Source organism: Oncorhynchus masou, chromosome 12 (assembly GCF_036934945.1).
Source record: "Oncorhynchus masou masou isolate Uvic2021 chromosome 12, UVic_Omas_1.1, whole genome shotgun sequence".
Classification (NCBI taxonomy): Eukaryota; Metazoa; Chordata; class Actinopteri; order Salmoniformes; family Salmonidae; genus Oncorhynchus; species Oncorhynchus masou.
In genome coordinates, this window is record NC_088223.1 from 36,381,602 (window position 1) to 36,397,942 (window position 16,341).

Genomic DNA, 16,341 nt, shown 5'->3' on the forward strand with positions numbered 1-16,341 from the left:
ATTACGGATGAATCGTGAATAATGATGAGTGAGAAAGTGCCAACCTCCCCTGTTATTGTAATGGTGAGGGATTAGCATATTTTGTGGGTATGCTATTTGTGCATCTGTAACTTTCTCACTCATCATAGAAAAATGTTAAGTTGTACCAATATGTACTAATTGTAATGATTTGTATGTTGCTGTCTTGTAAATACATAGGTTTAGATACAGACAGTTATGCATTAGTTATAACAGGCTTATAACATTTACTAATTATCTATTGCTAATGATGCCTCAAATTAAATAGGGCGTATTCCCTCAGAAATAGACTACTCAATTATAGTGGGGTCTGTCAGATTTACATATTTATAATCAAACACACTTACATGCTGTGTACACATATTTTTTCTTAAGATTTTATTGATTCCACACCCAGAGGTCATTAAGTAAAACAAAATATAATGCACATAAACAACATGAACACAGTGTAGATTATAAAACACATAGGCAGAACCAGAGAAGATTTTCACATTGGTCTCTTGGAAATCATTATTGTTTTTCAATCCGCAGTCCCAAAACTGATGTGAATAGTCAGGCATATGAACACCAAGTTCTGCATGTATGAACAACCGTGAATGATTGAGTGAAGATTCATCTCACAGAGTGTCACTGATTGGTTGATTGTAGTGTCACTCTACTCATCGTGGAACTTGGGTAGCTTGTCTCCAGGGATGACCACATGTTCCACCCGGTCCTCGGTGATCACTACCAGGTGTGCCACGCCTCCGCTGACATTGTCTCTGCCCATAGCTAGGGCCAGAGCTGGGTGGGGTGAACAGGAGAAAAACAAAGGGGAGGAAAGAGAGGAAAATAGATCAGAAAGCAGGTAGAGATGGGTATGAGACCATATCTGTCCACGTTTTCCAGGAACAGCTCTCTTGTGTTCCAGTGCCAATAATCCCATAGCAAACCCATCCTACAATCACTCTCCTGTCCCACCGGAAGATGTTTTCAATAAAATAAAATGTCTTATCTGGCATCTTTTATCCTATATGAAAACAGTGCCGTTCTATTAAAACAATGAAGCCTATGAGATTCTACAGGAAAAATCTACTTTTACCATTTGTAGCAAACTGCAGGCACTCCTCTTTGCTCATGTCAGGTTTGTATTTGGCGTCGGCGTAACCGTAGATGTACGTGCTCCCTGATCCTCCGATGGTGAACGGCTGACTGAGTAACATACCGCCCAAGGCCACCGTGTAAACCTAGAGGTGAAATAATGGTTAGAAATTGTGTGTGTGTGTTCTATTCTATCGTGCTCTATTCTATGTCTGTTTGTTACGCCCCATGGCATCACCTGTGGCCCTTTCTTCCTGTCCCAGCCTGCAGTGATGAAGCCGGCCTGCAGCTCCTCCTTGTTGTTGTAGCACAGCTCCTTCAACACGGACGCTGCTGCCTTCACTAGAGGAGGGGACTCCATCTGAATACTTATCACACAGGATAGACACAGAGAAGACATGTCATCATTCAGGATCAGATTTATTCCACAGTTTGTTTCTACGTCTATCGTAGTTCAAGAGGCAATAGCCTAGTGGTTAAGAGGTTTGGGCCAGTAACTGAAAAGTTGCTGGTTCGAATCCCCGACATGACTAGGTGAAAACAAATCTGCCGTTGAGCAAGGCACTTAGCCCTAATTGCTTTCTGGAAAAGAGCTTCTGGTAAATGTAGGCTGCACATTACTACTAAGACCAGATCTAAAATGGAGGTGTCCCTATTGCTGATAATAATACAAATCAATCACACATCAATCAAGCTTCATTAGCTTGATATCAACACTCATGAGCTATGTTGAACCAGACAAGGACAGGGAAAGGGACAGGGTGGTCCATACCTGTGAAAGGAGATCTGAAACTTGGCAGCCTTGGTGACGGCCTGAGCGTCTGCCAAGGAGCCGGCGATGCAGCAGAATATCCTGTCATGAACCTGGATCAGCTTGTTGATGGTCTTAGAGGACACGTAGTACCTGTGGGTGAAGTGGAGATAGAGACACATTAGATAGAGACTCCAGGAGACACAATTAGATAGAGACTCCTGGAGACACATTAGATAGACTCCTGGAGACACATTAGATAGACTCCTAGAGACACATTAGATAGAGACTCCTGGAGACACATTAGATAGAGACTCCTGGAGAAACATTAGATAGAGACTCCTAGAGACACATTAGATAGACTCCTGGAGACACATTAGATAGAGACTCCTGGAGACACATTTAGAGACTCCTGGAGACACATTAGACTCCTGGAGACACATTAGATAGACTCCTGGAGACACATTAGATAGAGACTCCTAGAGAAACATTAGATAGACTCCTGGAGACACATTAGATAGAGACTCCTGGAGACACATTAGATAGATGGAGACACAGAGACTCCTGGAGACACATTAGATAGACTCCTGGAGACACATTAGATAGACATTAGATAGAGACCCCTGGAGACACATTAGATAGACTCCTGGAGACACATTAGATAGAGACTCCTGGAGAAACATTAGATAGAGACTCCTGAAGACACATTAGATAGAGACTCCTGGAGACACATTAGATAGAGACTCCTGAAGACACATTCCTGGAGACACATTAGATAGACTCCTAGGACTCCTGGAGACACATTAGAAACATTAGATAGACTCCTGAAGACACATTAGATAGAGACCCCTGGAGACACATTAGATAGAGACTCCTGGAGACACATTAGATAGAGACTCCTGGAGACACATTAGATAGAGACTCCTGGAGACACATTTGATAGAGACTCCTGGAGACACATTAGATAGAGACTCCTGAGACACATTAGATAGACTCCTGGAGACACATTAGATAGAGACTCCTGGAGACACATTAGATAGAGACTCCTGGAGACACATTTGATAGAGACTCCTGGAGACACATTAGATAGAGACTCCTAGAGAGACACATTAGATAGAGACTCCTGGAGACACATTAGATAGAGACTCCTGGAGACACATTTGATAGAGACTCCTGGAGACACATTAGATAGAGACTCCTGAAGACACATTAGATAGACTCCTGAAGACACATTAGATAGAGACTCCTGGTGACACATTAGATAGAGACTCCTGAAGACACATTAGATAGAGACTCCTGAAGACACATTAGATAGAGACTCCTGAAGACACATTAGATGGAGACACATTAGATAGAGACTCCTGGAGACACATTAGATAGAGACTCCTGGAGACACATTAGATAGACTCCTGAGACACATTAGATAGAGACTCCTCACATTAGATAGACTCCTAGAGACACATTAGATAGAGACTCCTGGAGAAACATTAGATAGAGACTCCTGAAGACACATTAGATAGAGACCCTGGAGACACATTAGATAGAGACTCCTGGAGACACATTAGATAGAGACTCCTGGAGACACATTAGATAGAGACTCCTGGAGACACATTAGATAGAGACTCCTGGAGACACATTAGATAGAGACATTAGATCCTAGAGAGAGACACATTAGATAGAGACTCCTGGAGACACTGAGAGACACATTAGATAGAGACTCCTGAAGACACATTAGATAGGAAGACACATTAGATAGAGACTCCTGAAGACACATTAGATAGACTCCTGAAGACACATTAGATAGAGACTCCTGAAGACACATTAGATAGAGACTCCTGGAGACACATTAGATAGAGACTCCTGGAGACACATTAGATAGAGACTCCTGGAGACACATTAGATAGACTCCTGAAGACACATTAGAGACTGGAGACCTAGACACATTAGATAGACTCCTGGAGACACATTAGATAGACTCCTAGAGACACTCCTGGAGACACATTAGATAGAGACCCTGGAGACACATTAGATAGAGACTCCTGGAGACACATTAGATAGAGACTCCTGGAGACATTAGATAGAGACTCCTGGAGACACATTAGATAGAGACTCCTGGAGACACATTAGATAGAGACTCCTGGAGAAACATTAGATAGAGACTCCTGGAGACACATTAGATAGAGACTCCTGAAGACATATTAGATAGACTCCTGGAGACACATTAGATAGAGACTCCTGGAGACACATTAGATAGAGACTCCTGAAGACACACATTAGATAGACTCCTGAAGACACATTAGATAGAGACTCCTGGAGACACATTAGATAGAGACTCCTGAAGACACATTAGATAGAGACTCCTGAAGACACATTAGATAGAAGACACATTAGATAGAGACTCCTGAAGACACATTAGATAGAGACTCCTGAAGACACATTAGATAGACTCCTGAAGACACATTAGATAGAGACTCCTGGAGACACATTAGATAGAGACCCCTGGAGACACATTAGATAGAGACTCCTGGTGACACATTAGATAGACTCCTAGAGACACATTAGATAGATACTCCTGGTGAAACATTAGATAGACTCCTGAAGACACATTAGATAGAGACTCCTGGAGACACATTAGATAGAGACTCCTGGAGACACATTTGATAGAGACTCCTGGAGACACATTAGATAGAGACTCCTGAAGACACATTAGATAGACTCCTGGAGACACATTAGTTAGAGACTCCTGGAGACACATTAGATAGAGACTCCTGGAGACACATTTGATAGAGACTCCTTGAGACACATTAGATAGAGACTCCTGAAGACACATTAGATAGACTCCTGAAGACACATTAGATAGAGACTCCTGGAGACACATTAGATAGAGACTCCTGGAGACACATTAGATAGAGACTCCTGGAGACACATTAGATAGAGACTCCTGGTGACACATTAGATAGAGACTCCTGAAGACACATTAGATAGACTCCTGAAGACACATTAGATAGAGACTCCTGTAGACACATTAGATAGAGACTCCTGAAGACACATTAGATAGAGACTCCTGAAGACACATTAGATAGAGACTCCTGAAGACACATTAGATAGACTCCTGGAGACACATTAGATAGATAGACTCCTGGAGACACATTAGATAGAGACTCCTGGAGACACATTAGATAGACTCCTAGAGACACATTAGATAGATACTCCTGGAGAAACATTAGATAGACTCCTAAAGACACATTAGATAGAGACCCCTGGAGACACATTAGATAGAGACTCCTGGAGACACATTAGATAGAGACTCCTGGAGACACATTAGATAGAGACTCCTGGAGACACATTAGATAGAGACTCCTGGAGACACATTAGATAGAGACTCCTGGAGACACATTTGATAGAGACTCCTGGAGACACATTAGATAGAGACTCCTGAAGACATATTAGATAGACTCCTGAAGACACATTAGATAGAGACTCCTGGAGACACATTAGATAGAGACTGAAGACACATTAGATAGACTCCTGAAGACACATTAGATAGAGACTGACACATTAGATAGAGACTCCTGAAGACACATTAGATAGAGACTCCTGAAGACACATTAGATAGAGACTCCTGAAGACACATTAGATATAGACTCCTGGTGACACATTAGATAGAGACTCCTGAAGACACATTAGATAGAGACTCCTGAAGACACATTAGATAGAGACTCCTGAAGACACATTAGATAGAGACTCCTGAAGACACATTAGATAGAGACTCCTGAAGACACATTAGATAGACTCCTGAAGACACATTAGATAGAGACTCCTGGAGACACATTAGATAGAGACCCCTGGAGACACATTAGATAGAGACTCCTGGTGACACATTAGATAGACTCCTAGAGACACATTAGATAGATACTCCTGGTGAAACATTAGATAGACTCCTGAAGACACATTAGATAGAGACTCCTGGAGACACATTAGATAGAGACTCCTGGCGACACATTTGATAGAGACTCCTGAAGACACATTAGATAGAGACTCCTGAAGACACATTAGATAGACTCCTGGAGACACATTAGTTAGAGACTCCTGGAGACACATTAGATAGAGACTCCTGGAGACACATTAGATAGAGACTCCTGGAGACACATTAGATAGAGACTCCTGAAGACATATTAGATAGACTCCTGAAGACACATTAGATAGAGACTCCTGGAGACACATTAGATAGAGACTCCTGGAGACACATTTGATAGAGACTCCTGGAGACACATTAGATAGAGACTCCTGAAGACACATTAGATAGACTCCTGAAGACACATTAGATAGAGACTCCTGGTGACACATTAGATAGAGACTCCTGGCGACACATTTGATAGAGACTCCTGGAGACACATTAGATAGAGACTCCTGAAGACACATTAGATAGACTCCTGAAGACACATTGGAGATAGATAGACTCCTGGAGACACATTAGATAGAGACTCCTGGAGAAACATTAGATAGAGACTCCTGAAGACACATTAGATAGAGACCCCTGGAGACACATTAGATAGAGACTCCTGGAGACACATTAGATAGAGACTCCTGGAGACACATTAGATAGAGACTCCTGGAGACACATTTGATAGAGACTCCTTGAGACACATTAGATAGAGACTCCTGAAGACACATTAGATAGACTCCTGAAGACACATTAGATAGAGACTCCTGAAGACACATTAGATAGAGACTCCTGAAGACACATTAGATAGAGACTCCTGAAGACACATTAGATAGAGACTCCTGAAGACACATTAGATAGACTCCTGGAGACACATTAGTTAGAGTCCTGGAGACACATTAGATAGACTCCTGGAGACACATTAGATAGAGACTCCTGGAGACACATTAGATAGACTCCTAGAGACACATTAGATAGATACTCCTGGAGAAACATTAGATAGACTCATAAAGACACATTAGATAGAGACCCCTGGAGACACATTAGATAGAGACTCCTGGAGACACATTAGATAGAGACTCCTGGAGACACATTAGATAGAGACTCCTGGAGACACATTAGATAGAGACTCCTGGAGACACATTAGATAGAGACTCCTGGCGACACATTTGATAGAGACTCCTGGAGACACATTAGATAGAGACTCCTGAAGACATATTAGATAGACTCCTGAAGACACATTAGATAGAGACTCCTGGAGACACATTAGATAGAGACTCCTGGAGACACATTTGATAGAGACTCCTGGAGACACATTAGATAGAGACTCCTGAAGACACATTAGATAGACTCCTGAAGACACATTAGATAGAGACTCCTGGTGACACATTAGATAGAGACTCCTGAAGACACATTAGATAGAGACTCCTGAAGACACATTAGATAGAGACTCCTGAAGACACATTAGATAGAGACTCCTGAAGACACATTAGATAGACTCCTGAAGACACATTAGATAGAGACTCCTGGAGACACATTAGATAGAGACCCCTGGAGACACATTAGATAGAGACTCCTGGAGACACATTAGATAGAGACTCCTGAAGACACATTAGATAGAGACTCCTGAAGACACATTAGATAGAGACTCCTGAAGACACATTAGATAGAGACTCCTGAAGACACATTAGATAGAGACTCCTGAAGACACATTAGATAGACTCCTGAAGACACATTAGATAGACTCCTGAAGACACATTAGATAGAGACTCCTGGAGACACATTAGATAGAGACTCCTGAAGACACATTAGATAGAGACTCCTGAAGACACATTAGATAGAGACTCCTGGAGACACATTAGATAGAGACTCCTGAAGACACATTAGTTAGAGACTCCTGAAGACACATTAGATAGACTCCTGAAGACACATTAGATAGACTCCTGAAGACATATTAGATAGAGACTCCTGGAGACACATTAGATAGAGACTCCTGGAGACACATTAGATAGAGACTCCTGAAGACACATTAGATAGACTCCTGGAGACACATTAGATAGAGACTCCTGAAGACACATTAGATAGACTCCTGGAGACACATTAGATAGACTCCTGGAGACACATTAGATAGAGACTCCTGGAGACACATTAGATAGAGACCCTGGAGACACATTAGATAGAGACTCCTGGAGACACATTAGATAGAGACTCCTGGAGACACATTAGATAGACTCCTGAAGACACATTAGATAGAGACTCCTGGAGACACATTAGATAGAGACTCCTGGTGACACCGTAGATAGAGACTCCTGGAGACACATTAGATAGAGACTCCTGGAGACACATAAGATAGAGACTCCTGGAGACACATTAGATAGACTCCTGGAGACACATTAGATAGAGACTCCTGGAGACACATTAGATAGAGACTCCTGGAGACACATTAGATAGACTCCTGGAGACACATTAGATAGAGACTCCTGGAGACACATTAGATAGAGACTCCTGGAGACACATTAGATAGAGACTCCTGAAGACACATTAGATAGAGACTCCTGGAGACACATTAGATAGAGACTCCTGGTGACACCGTAGATAGAGACTCCTGGAGACACATTAGATAGAGACTCCTGGAGACACATAAGATAGAGACTCCTGGAGACACATTAGATAGACTCCTGGAGACACATTAGATAGAGACTCCTGGAGACACATTAGATAGAGACTCCTGGAGACACATTAGATAGACTCCTGGAGACACATTAGATAGAGACTCCTGGAGACACATTAGATAGACTCCTGAAGACACATTAGATAGAGACTCCTGGAGACACATTAGATAGACTCCTGGAGACACATTAGATAGACTCCTGGTGACATGTTTAAATGTATATACTGCTATAAGTGATGGCTGATTTATTTAATATGTTGCGTGTCACAGACTTGTATTTGATCATAAAGGTGTATAGAGGAAAGGAGGGGCAAGATTTTTAATTTAGTTCCAGGTGTTAATAGGTGTTGAAGATCCTCCTTACCCTCCGATGGACGCCCTGGAATCTGAGCCAATGATAACCCCTCCATTGAACGTCACTGCCAAGATAGTGGTCTGTAGGAGAAATCATAAATAAATGAATAATCAGTTAGATGGGGAGAGCATACAATTACAATATGATATATAATAATATATTTATGACATATTTATAATATATGATTTAAGGTTAGTTTTCCTTATGATCAAGTTTACAGTCAATGGATAAACTATGGTTGGGATTTGGGGAGGCTAAACTGATCCTAGATCAGTGGTAAAGTGTAGGTTAATTTCTACATTGAGCTTGAGTTGCAGATGAATGACTCGAAAACGAAAGTAAATTCAGCACTTTGTTCGTCGGAAAATATTAAATACGTCTATTATTAACAGGTTAAATGCATAAACGTTTTCCTTGAAGGTTCAGTTTTAGGCTACTGGGATGAATTAATGACAAAATCAACAAGGCAGTCTAGAAGAAAAAGAAACGCACACCTATAAAGACGAGGTGCTGGCTAGCGGAGTAGAAACTTGATAATAAAAATAAAAGAGAGCCGCACACTCTTGGAGCTCAGATGCAAAAATTTAATACCAACGTTTCGACAGCCAAGCTGTCTTCATCAGGGTATAATCACAAACACTGCGGGATGACTCGTTTATATAGTGTCAAAGGACACAGGTGTCTGTAATCATGGCCAGGAGTGGCCTAATATCATTGGTTAATAATCAAATATTAAAATGTCATACAAAGAACAGCATACAAACAAATGGATAGCATATGATCATAGATTAATTTGACTATACAAGTTTACACACAATTACAATGGCAAAATCACAATAATCACAAGAATGGCTTCAGATCAAAGTCTACGTTGAGACCGAAGGGCGCAAGGGTCTTTAAATTAAAGATCCAGGCAGCCTCTCGTTTTAACAATAAATTATCAAGGTCACCCCCTCTCCTAGGGAGGGTGACATGTTCGATGCCAATATAACGCAGTGACGAAATCGAGTGGCCTGCCTCCAAGAAGTGGGCCGCAACTGGATAAGTCAAGTTTTTACACCTAATGGTGCTACGGTGCTCTGAGATACGTACTTTTAATTCGCGCTTTGTTTTACCTACATAATTTTTACCACAAGGACAAGTTATAAGATAAATAACTGCCTTAGTGGAGCACGTAATAACACCTTTTATTGGGATCGATTTCCCTGTTTGTGGGTGTTTGAAGGATCTACATTTATAAGTGCCATTGCATTGAGCACAGCCATTACATTTGTAATTTCCATCCAGTAGGGGCGCAAATAGACGTTGCTCAGGAATATCTTGGGGTGGTAAATCAGAGTTTACCAATTGGTCTCTGAGATTTCTGCCCCGCGAGAATACGACCAAGGGAAGGTCCGAAAACACATTACCAAGACTATCATCGGATTTTAGGATGTGCCAATGTTTGTGAACAATTCCCTTAATTTGTTCAGAGCACTTTGAATAACGGGTAGTTAGAATGCAAGAATGCGTCTTTTGCGAGATTTACCTTGAAAAAGGTCATGTCTCGTTTTGTTTTGAATTTTCTCAATGGCAATATTAATCTGATCTTTCTTGAGCCCCTCTCCTTGAACTTTCTTTGCGTCTCAGCCATATTTCTGTCGAAATCGGACTGTTTTTTGCAAATTCTTTTGATTCGACAGAATTGGCTGTAGGGCAAACTGTTTTTCAAGGGAAGTGGGTGACAACTATCAGCCCTCAGCAAACTATTACGATCAGTAGGTTTCCTGTAAAGATCAGTGTATAAAACATTATCTTCACACAAGATCAGAAGATCAAGAAAACTGATTTGGCGTGTATCAGATTGCATAGTAAATCTCAGATGCTCAGAACAGGAGTTAAGAAAAGCATGGAAGGCCTGGAGCTGTTTAGCATCACCCTTCCAAAGTACAAAAATATCATCAATATACCGTTTCCAAATAATGATGTGAGGCAAGAAAACATTTTTGAGAGGATTGAAAATAGACTGTTTCTCCATGTAACCCACATACAAATTAGCATAGTTAGGAGCCATGGGGGATCCCATAGCAGTCCCTTTAATCTGAATAAAGAAGTCATTTAGAAACATGAAATAGTTATGCGTGAGTACTATTTCAGCCAATGTTACAATGCAGGGACTGGAAGGTAGTTCATTAGGGTCACGTTGTAAAAGAAAATGTTCCATAGCTTCAATACCGCCCTCGTGTGGAATATTAGTGTATAATGACTCAACATCAAAAGTAACTAACAAGGTATTCTCAGGGAGAGGATCAAGAGATTCAATGATAGAGATCATACTGCTGGTGTCCTTTACAAAGGAGGGTAGCTGTTCTGCGAGTGGTCTAATAAAAAAGTCAACAAAAGTAGATAGAGGGGCCGTTACTGCATCAATGCCCGCTACAATAGGGCGCCCTGGAGGTTGTGTAACATTCTTGTGTAATTTCGGCAAAGTATAGAAAGTGGCAATTTTAGGGTGTTGAATAGCCAAAAATGCATGTTCTTTTTTGGTTATCTGACCAGAACTTAAATACCCGTCTAGGACAGACAAGATAGTATTCTGAAATTGGGAAGTGGGATCACTTCTGAGTTTCTTGTAAAAGGTGTTGTCAAGCAGCTGTCTATGACACTCATGTACATAAGCTGTCCTATCCATGAGTACAACCGACCCACCCTTATCAGCAGGACGAATAAGGACTGACGTATCATTAAATCAAGCAAAGCTTGTTTTTCATTCTTGGGTAAATTAGGGAAAGATTTGGATCCCTGTTTATTCTTAAGGAGAAGTCCAACATCATGTTCCACAAGTCTGCAATATGTCTCGATAGAGTGATTGCGATTGGTTGGAGGTATAAAATAACTCTTGCTTCTAAAAGGAGTCGGAGTATGTGCAGGAGAGCAACCTACTGGTTCAATAGAAGTGTCAGAATTAGGGGAGCTAAAGTATTCCCTTAAACGGATGTTTCTGAAAAACTTAAACATATCTACCTTAACATCAAAATCGTTGCACTGAGTTGTAGGCACAAAAGATAACCCTTTATTAAGCAAAGAGACATGGGCAGGGCTCAATATCTTGCTTGATAAATTAAAGACACTCAATCCCGTGGGTTCTGGGACCGTGTGAACGGTCTCCTCTGCCTCTGATATTCGTTTCTTCTTACCCCGTCGGGTGCGACATCTCGTCGATGCGCGTGCCTGCGGCCTCCTCCGCCCTTCCGTCCGTCCAGTCTCTCGTTGGATAAAAAACTGCCGCTGGAAGCCGAGGAGGCGCTGGTTGTCGAGCGTTGATCAGACAAGGGTGGATAGAAGTAAGCGGCATCCCTCCTGCGTCTGTCATGGGGAGCAGGACCTCTTTTGTCAGGGTTTCTCCAGAAGTAGACTTTACCATCGGCCTTGTCTTTTTGTCTTGGTTGAATTTCTTGATTTTAAGTTCTTTTATTTCTGTAGACAACTTGTCCTGGAGCGCTTGGTTAGTTTTCATCAGTTCATTGAATATGCCATCATCATTAACAGCTGTTTGTAGAGCTGTGCGTTTGTCTTTAATCGTGTTATCCATTTCAATAAAATCCTTTTTCAACTGGTCAACAATTAATGTCATTAAATCAATAGAGCATTTATTCAGGATGGCACACCAGCGTTCACAGTAATCATCTGTGCGCTGTCCCAATGATGGTTCTTTTTGCCACCTGAGTCCCCGTGGAATAATGCCTTGACGCACATAATCACTAAGAGTGACTATATGTAGATGCGTTCTCGTCTGGCGCTTAGATAAATGTAATAGTTCTTTCGAGAGGTCAGAATTACCTCCCGGCATGTCAAAAAGGGACTCCGAAATAATGATATTATCACGCTCCCTTTGGCTATATTCAAAGTAATCTTGTATGGGTCTATGACCAGTGTCAGGAAAGGAATTATCATTCGGCATCGTTAAAGAGCTTTTTTATCAATAGGGTGCTGTTTACTGGGTAACAGAACGGTCTAGAAGAAAAAGAAACGCACACCTATAAAGACGAGGTGCTGGCTAGCGGAGTAGAAACTTGATAATAAAAATAAAAGAGAGCCGCACACTCTTGGAGCTCAGATGCAAAAATTTAATACCAACGTTTCGACAGCCAAGCTGTCTTCATCAGGGTATAATCACAAACACTGCGGGATGACTCGTTTATATAGTGTCAAAGGACACAGGTGTCTGTAATCATGGCCAGGAGTGGCCTAATATCATTGGTTAATAATCAAATATTAAAATGTCATACAAAGAACAGCATACAAACAAATGGATAGCATATGATCATAGATTAATTTGACTATACAAGTTTACACACAATTACAATGGCAAAATCACAATAATCACAAGAATGGCTTCAGATCAAAGTCTACGTTGAGACCGAAGGGCGCAAGGGTCTTTAAATAAAAGATCCAGGCAGCCTCTCGTTTTAACAATAAATTATCAACGCTCGACAACCAGCGCCTCCTCGGCTTCCAGCGGCAGTTTTTTATCCAACGAGAGACTGGACGGACGGAAGGGCGGAGGAGGCCGCAGGCACGCGCATCGACGAGATGTCGCACCCGACGGGGTAAGAAGAAACGAATATCAGAGGCAGAGGAGACCGTTCACACGGTCCCAGAACCCACGGGATTGAGTGTCTTTAATTTATCAAGCAAGATATTGAGCCCTGCCCATGTCTCTTTGCTTAATAAAGGGTTATCTTTTGTGCCTACAACTCAGTGCAACGATTTTGATGTTAAGGTAGATATGTTTAAGTTTTTCAGAAACATCCGTTTAAGGGAATACTTTAGCTCCCCTAATTCTGACACTTCTATTGAACCAGTAGGTTGCTCTCCTGCACATACTCCGACTCCTTTTAGAAGCAAGAGTTATTTTATACCTCCAACCAATCGCAATCACTCTATCGAGACATATTGCAGACTTGTGGAACATGATGTTGGACTTCTCCTTAAGAATAAACAGGGATCCAAATCTTTCCCTAATTTACCCAAGAATGAAAAACAAGCTTTGCTTGATTTACAATCTGATACGTCAGTCCTTATTCGTCCTGCTGATAAGGGTGGGTCGGTTGTACTCATGGATAGGACAGCTTATGTACATGAGTGTCATAGACAGCTGCTTGACAACACCTTTTACAAGAAACTCAGAAGTGATCCCACTTCCCAATTTCAGAATACTATCTTGTCTGTCCTAGACGGGTATTTAAGTTCTGGTCAGATAACCAAAAAAGAACATGCATTTTTGGCTATTCAACACCCTAAAATTGCCACTTTCTATACTTTGCCGAAATTACACAAGAATGTTACACAACCTCCAGGGCGCCCTATTGTAGCGGGCATTGATGCAGTAACGGCCCCTCTATCTACTTTTGTTGACTTTTTTATTAGACCACTCGCAGAACAGCTACCCTCCTTTGTAAAGGACACCAGCAGTATGATCTCTATCATTGAATCTCTTGATCCTCTCCCTGAGAATACCTTGTTAGTTACTTTTGATGTTGAGTCATTATACACTAATATTCCACACGAGGGCGGTATTGAAGCTATGGAACATTTTCTTTTACAACGTGACCCTAATGAACTACCTTCCAGTCCCTGCATTGTAACATTGGCTGAAATAGTACTCACGCATAACTATTTCATGTTTCTAAATGACTTCTTTATTCAGATTAAAGGGACTGCTATGGGATCCCCCATGGCTCCTAACTATGCTAATTTGTATGTGGGTTACATGGAGAAACAGTCTATTTTCAATCCTCTCAAAAATGTTTTCTTGCCTCACATCATTATTTGGAAACGGTATATTGATGATATTTTTGTACTTTGGAAGGGTGATGCTAAACAGCTCCAGGCCTTCCATGCTTTTCTTAACTCCTGTTCTGAGCATCTGAGATTTACTATGCAATCTGATACACGCCAAATCAGTTTTCTTGATCTTCTGATCTTGTGTGAAGATAATGTTTTATACACTGATCTTTACAGGAAACCTACTGATCGTAATAGTTTGCTGAGGGCTGATAGTTGTCACCCACTTCCCTTGAAAAACAGTTTGCCCTACAGCCAATTCTGTCGAATCAAAAGAATTTGCAAAAAACAGTCCGATTTCGACAGAAATATGGCTGAGACGCAAAGAAAGTTCAAGGAGAGGGGCTACAAGAAAGATCAGATTAATATTGCCATTGAGAAAATTCAAAACAAAACGAGACATGACCTTTTTCAAGGTAAATCTCGCAAAAAGACGCATTCTTGCATTCTAACTACCCGTTATTCAAAGTGCTCTGAACAAATTAAGGGAATTGTTCACAAACATTGGCACATCCTAAAATCCGATGATAGTCTTGGTAATGTGTTTTCGGACCTTCCCTTGGTCGTATTCTCGCGGGGCAGAAATCTCAGAGACCAATTGGTAAACTCTGATTTACCACCCCAAGATATTCCTGAGCAACGTCTATTTGCGCCCCTACTGGATGGAAATTACAAATGTAATGGCTGTGCTCAATGCAATGGCACTTATAAATGTAGATCCTTCAAACACCCACAAACAGGGAAATCGATCCCAATAAAAGGTGTTATTACGTGCTCCACTAAGGCAGTTATTTATCTTATAACTTGTCCTTGTGGTAAAAATTATGTAGGTAAAACAAAGCGCGAATTAAAAGTACGTATCTCAGAGCACCGTAGCACCATTAGGTGTAAAAACTTGACTTATCCAGTTGCGGCCCACTTCTTGGAGGCAGGCCACTCGATTTCGTCACTGCGTTATATTGGCATCGAACATGTCACCCTCCCTAGGAGAGGGGGTGACCTTGATAATTTATTGTTAAAACGAGAGGCTGCCTGGATCTTTAATTTAAAGACCCTTGCGCCCTTCGGTCTCAACGTAGACTTTGATCTGAAGCCATTCTTGTGATTATTGTGATTTTGCCATTGTAATTGTGTGTAAACTTGTATAGTCAAATTAATCTATGATCATATGCTATCCATTTGTTTGTATGCTGTTCTTTGTATGACATTTTAATATTTGATTATTAACCAATGATATTAGGCCACTCCTGGCCATGATTACAGACACCTGTGTCCTTTGACACTATATAAACGAGTCATCCCGCAGTGTTTGTGATTATACCCTGATGAAGACAGCTTGGCTGTCGAAACGTTGGTATTAAATTTTTGCATCTGAGCTCCAAGAGTGTGCGGCTCTCTTTTATTTTTAAAATCAACAAGGCAACCTAGAATTAAAACCCTCAGTGTAAATTCTGCTATATCCGTCCCAAAATGCACTGTTAATCGCAGCTTCAATTTATGAAAATGTATAAAATGATCATGTACAAAATATGAAAAACAATTCACTTACGCCTGTGCTAACTCCTTTGATTTGAGAGTCCATAAAGTGTATTTACAGTATTTCCCGAACACCGATGAAAAATACGGATAAAACTGCGTCCCTCAGTCACATATGTTCACACCATGTCAAGAAAATAGCGACCTCTTCAGGGACTTGA

At 41.2% G+C, this 16,341-nt stretch overlaps 1 protein-coding gene across 1 annotated transcript; it reads right to left on the reverse strand.

Moving 5' to 3' along the window:
• Positions 1 to 373: 373 nt before the first annotated feature.
• Positions 374 to 16,328, reverse strand: LOC135549974 (proteasome subunit beta type-6-B like protein-like). Its single transcript, XM_064980386.1, has 6 exons — positions 16,194 to 16,328; positions 8,828 to 8,898; positions 1,871 to 2,002; positions 1,337 to 1,466; positions 1,100 to 1,244; positions 374 to 801 (listed from the first exon to the last, which is right to left on the reverse strand). The coding sequence occupies exons 1-6, from the start codon at positions 16,224 to 16,226 to the stop codon at positions 674 to 676; spliced, it is 639 nt and encodes a 212-aa protein (XP_064836458.1). The 5' UTR covers positions 16,227 to 16,328; the 3' UTR covers positions 374 to 673.
• Positions 16,329 to 16,341: the final 13 nt, after the last annotated feature.

What these genes read in the sequence shown, in the direction of transcription:
- LOC135549974 (XM_064980386.1), bottom strand. Translation starts at nt 16,226, where the DNA reads ATGGACTCTCAAATCAAAGGAGTTAGCACAGGC. An exon ending in ACAGGAAGAAAGGGCCACAG is followed by an intron (nt 1,245 to 1,336) that starts GTGATGCCATGG and finishes TTTCACCTCTAG; the next exon opens with GTTTACACGGTGGCCTTGGG. An exon ending in CCTGCAGTTTGCTACAAATG is followed by an intron (nt 802 to 1,099) that starts GTAAAAGTAGAT and finishes CACCCCACCCAG; the next exon opens with CTCTGGCCCTAGCTATGGGC.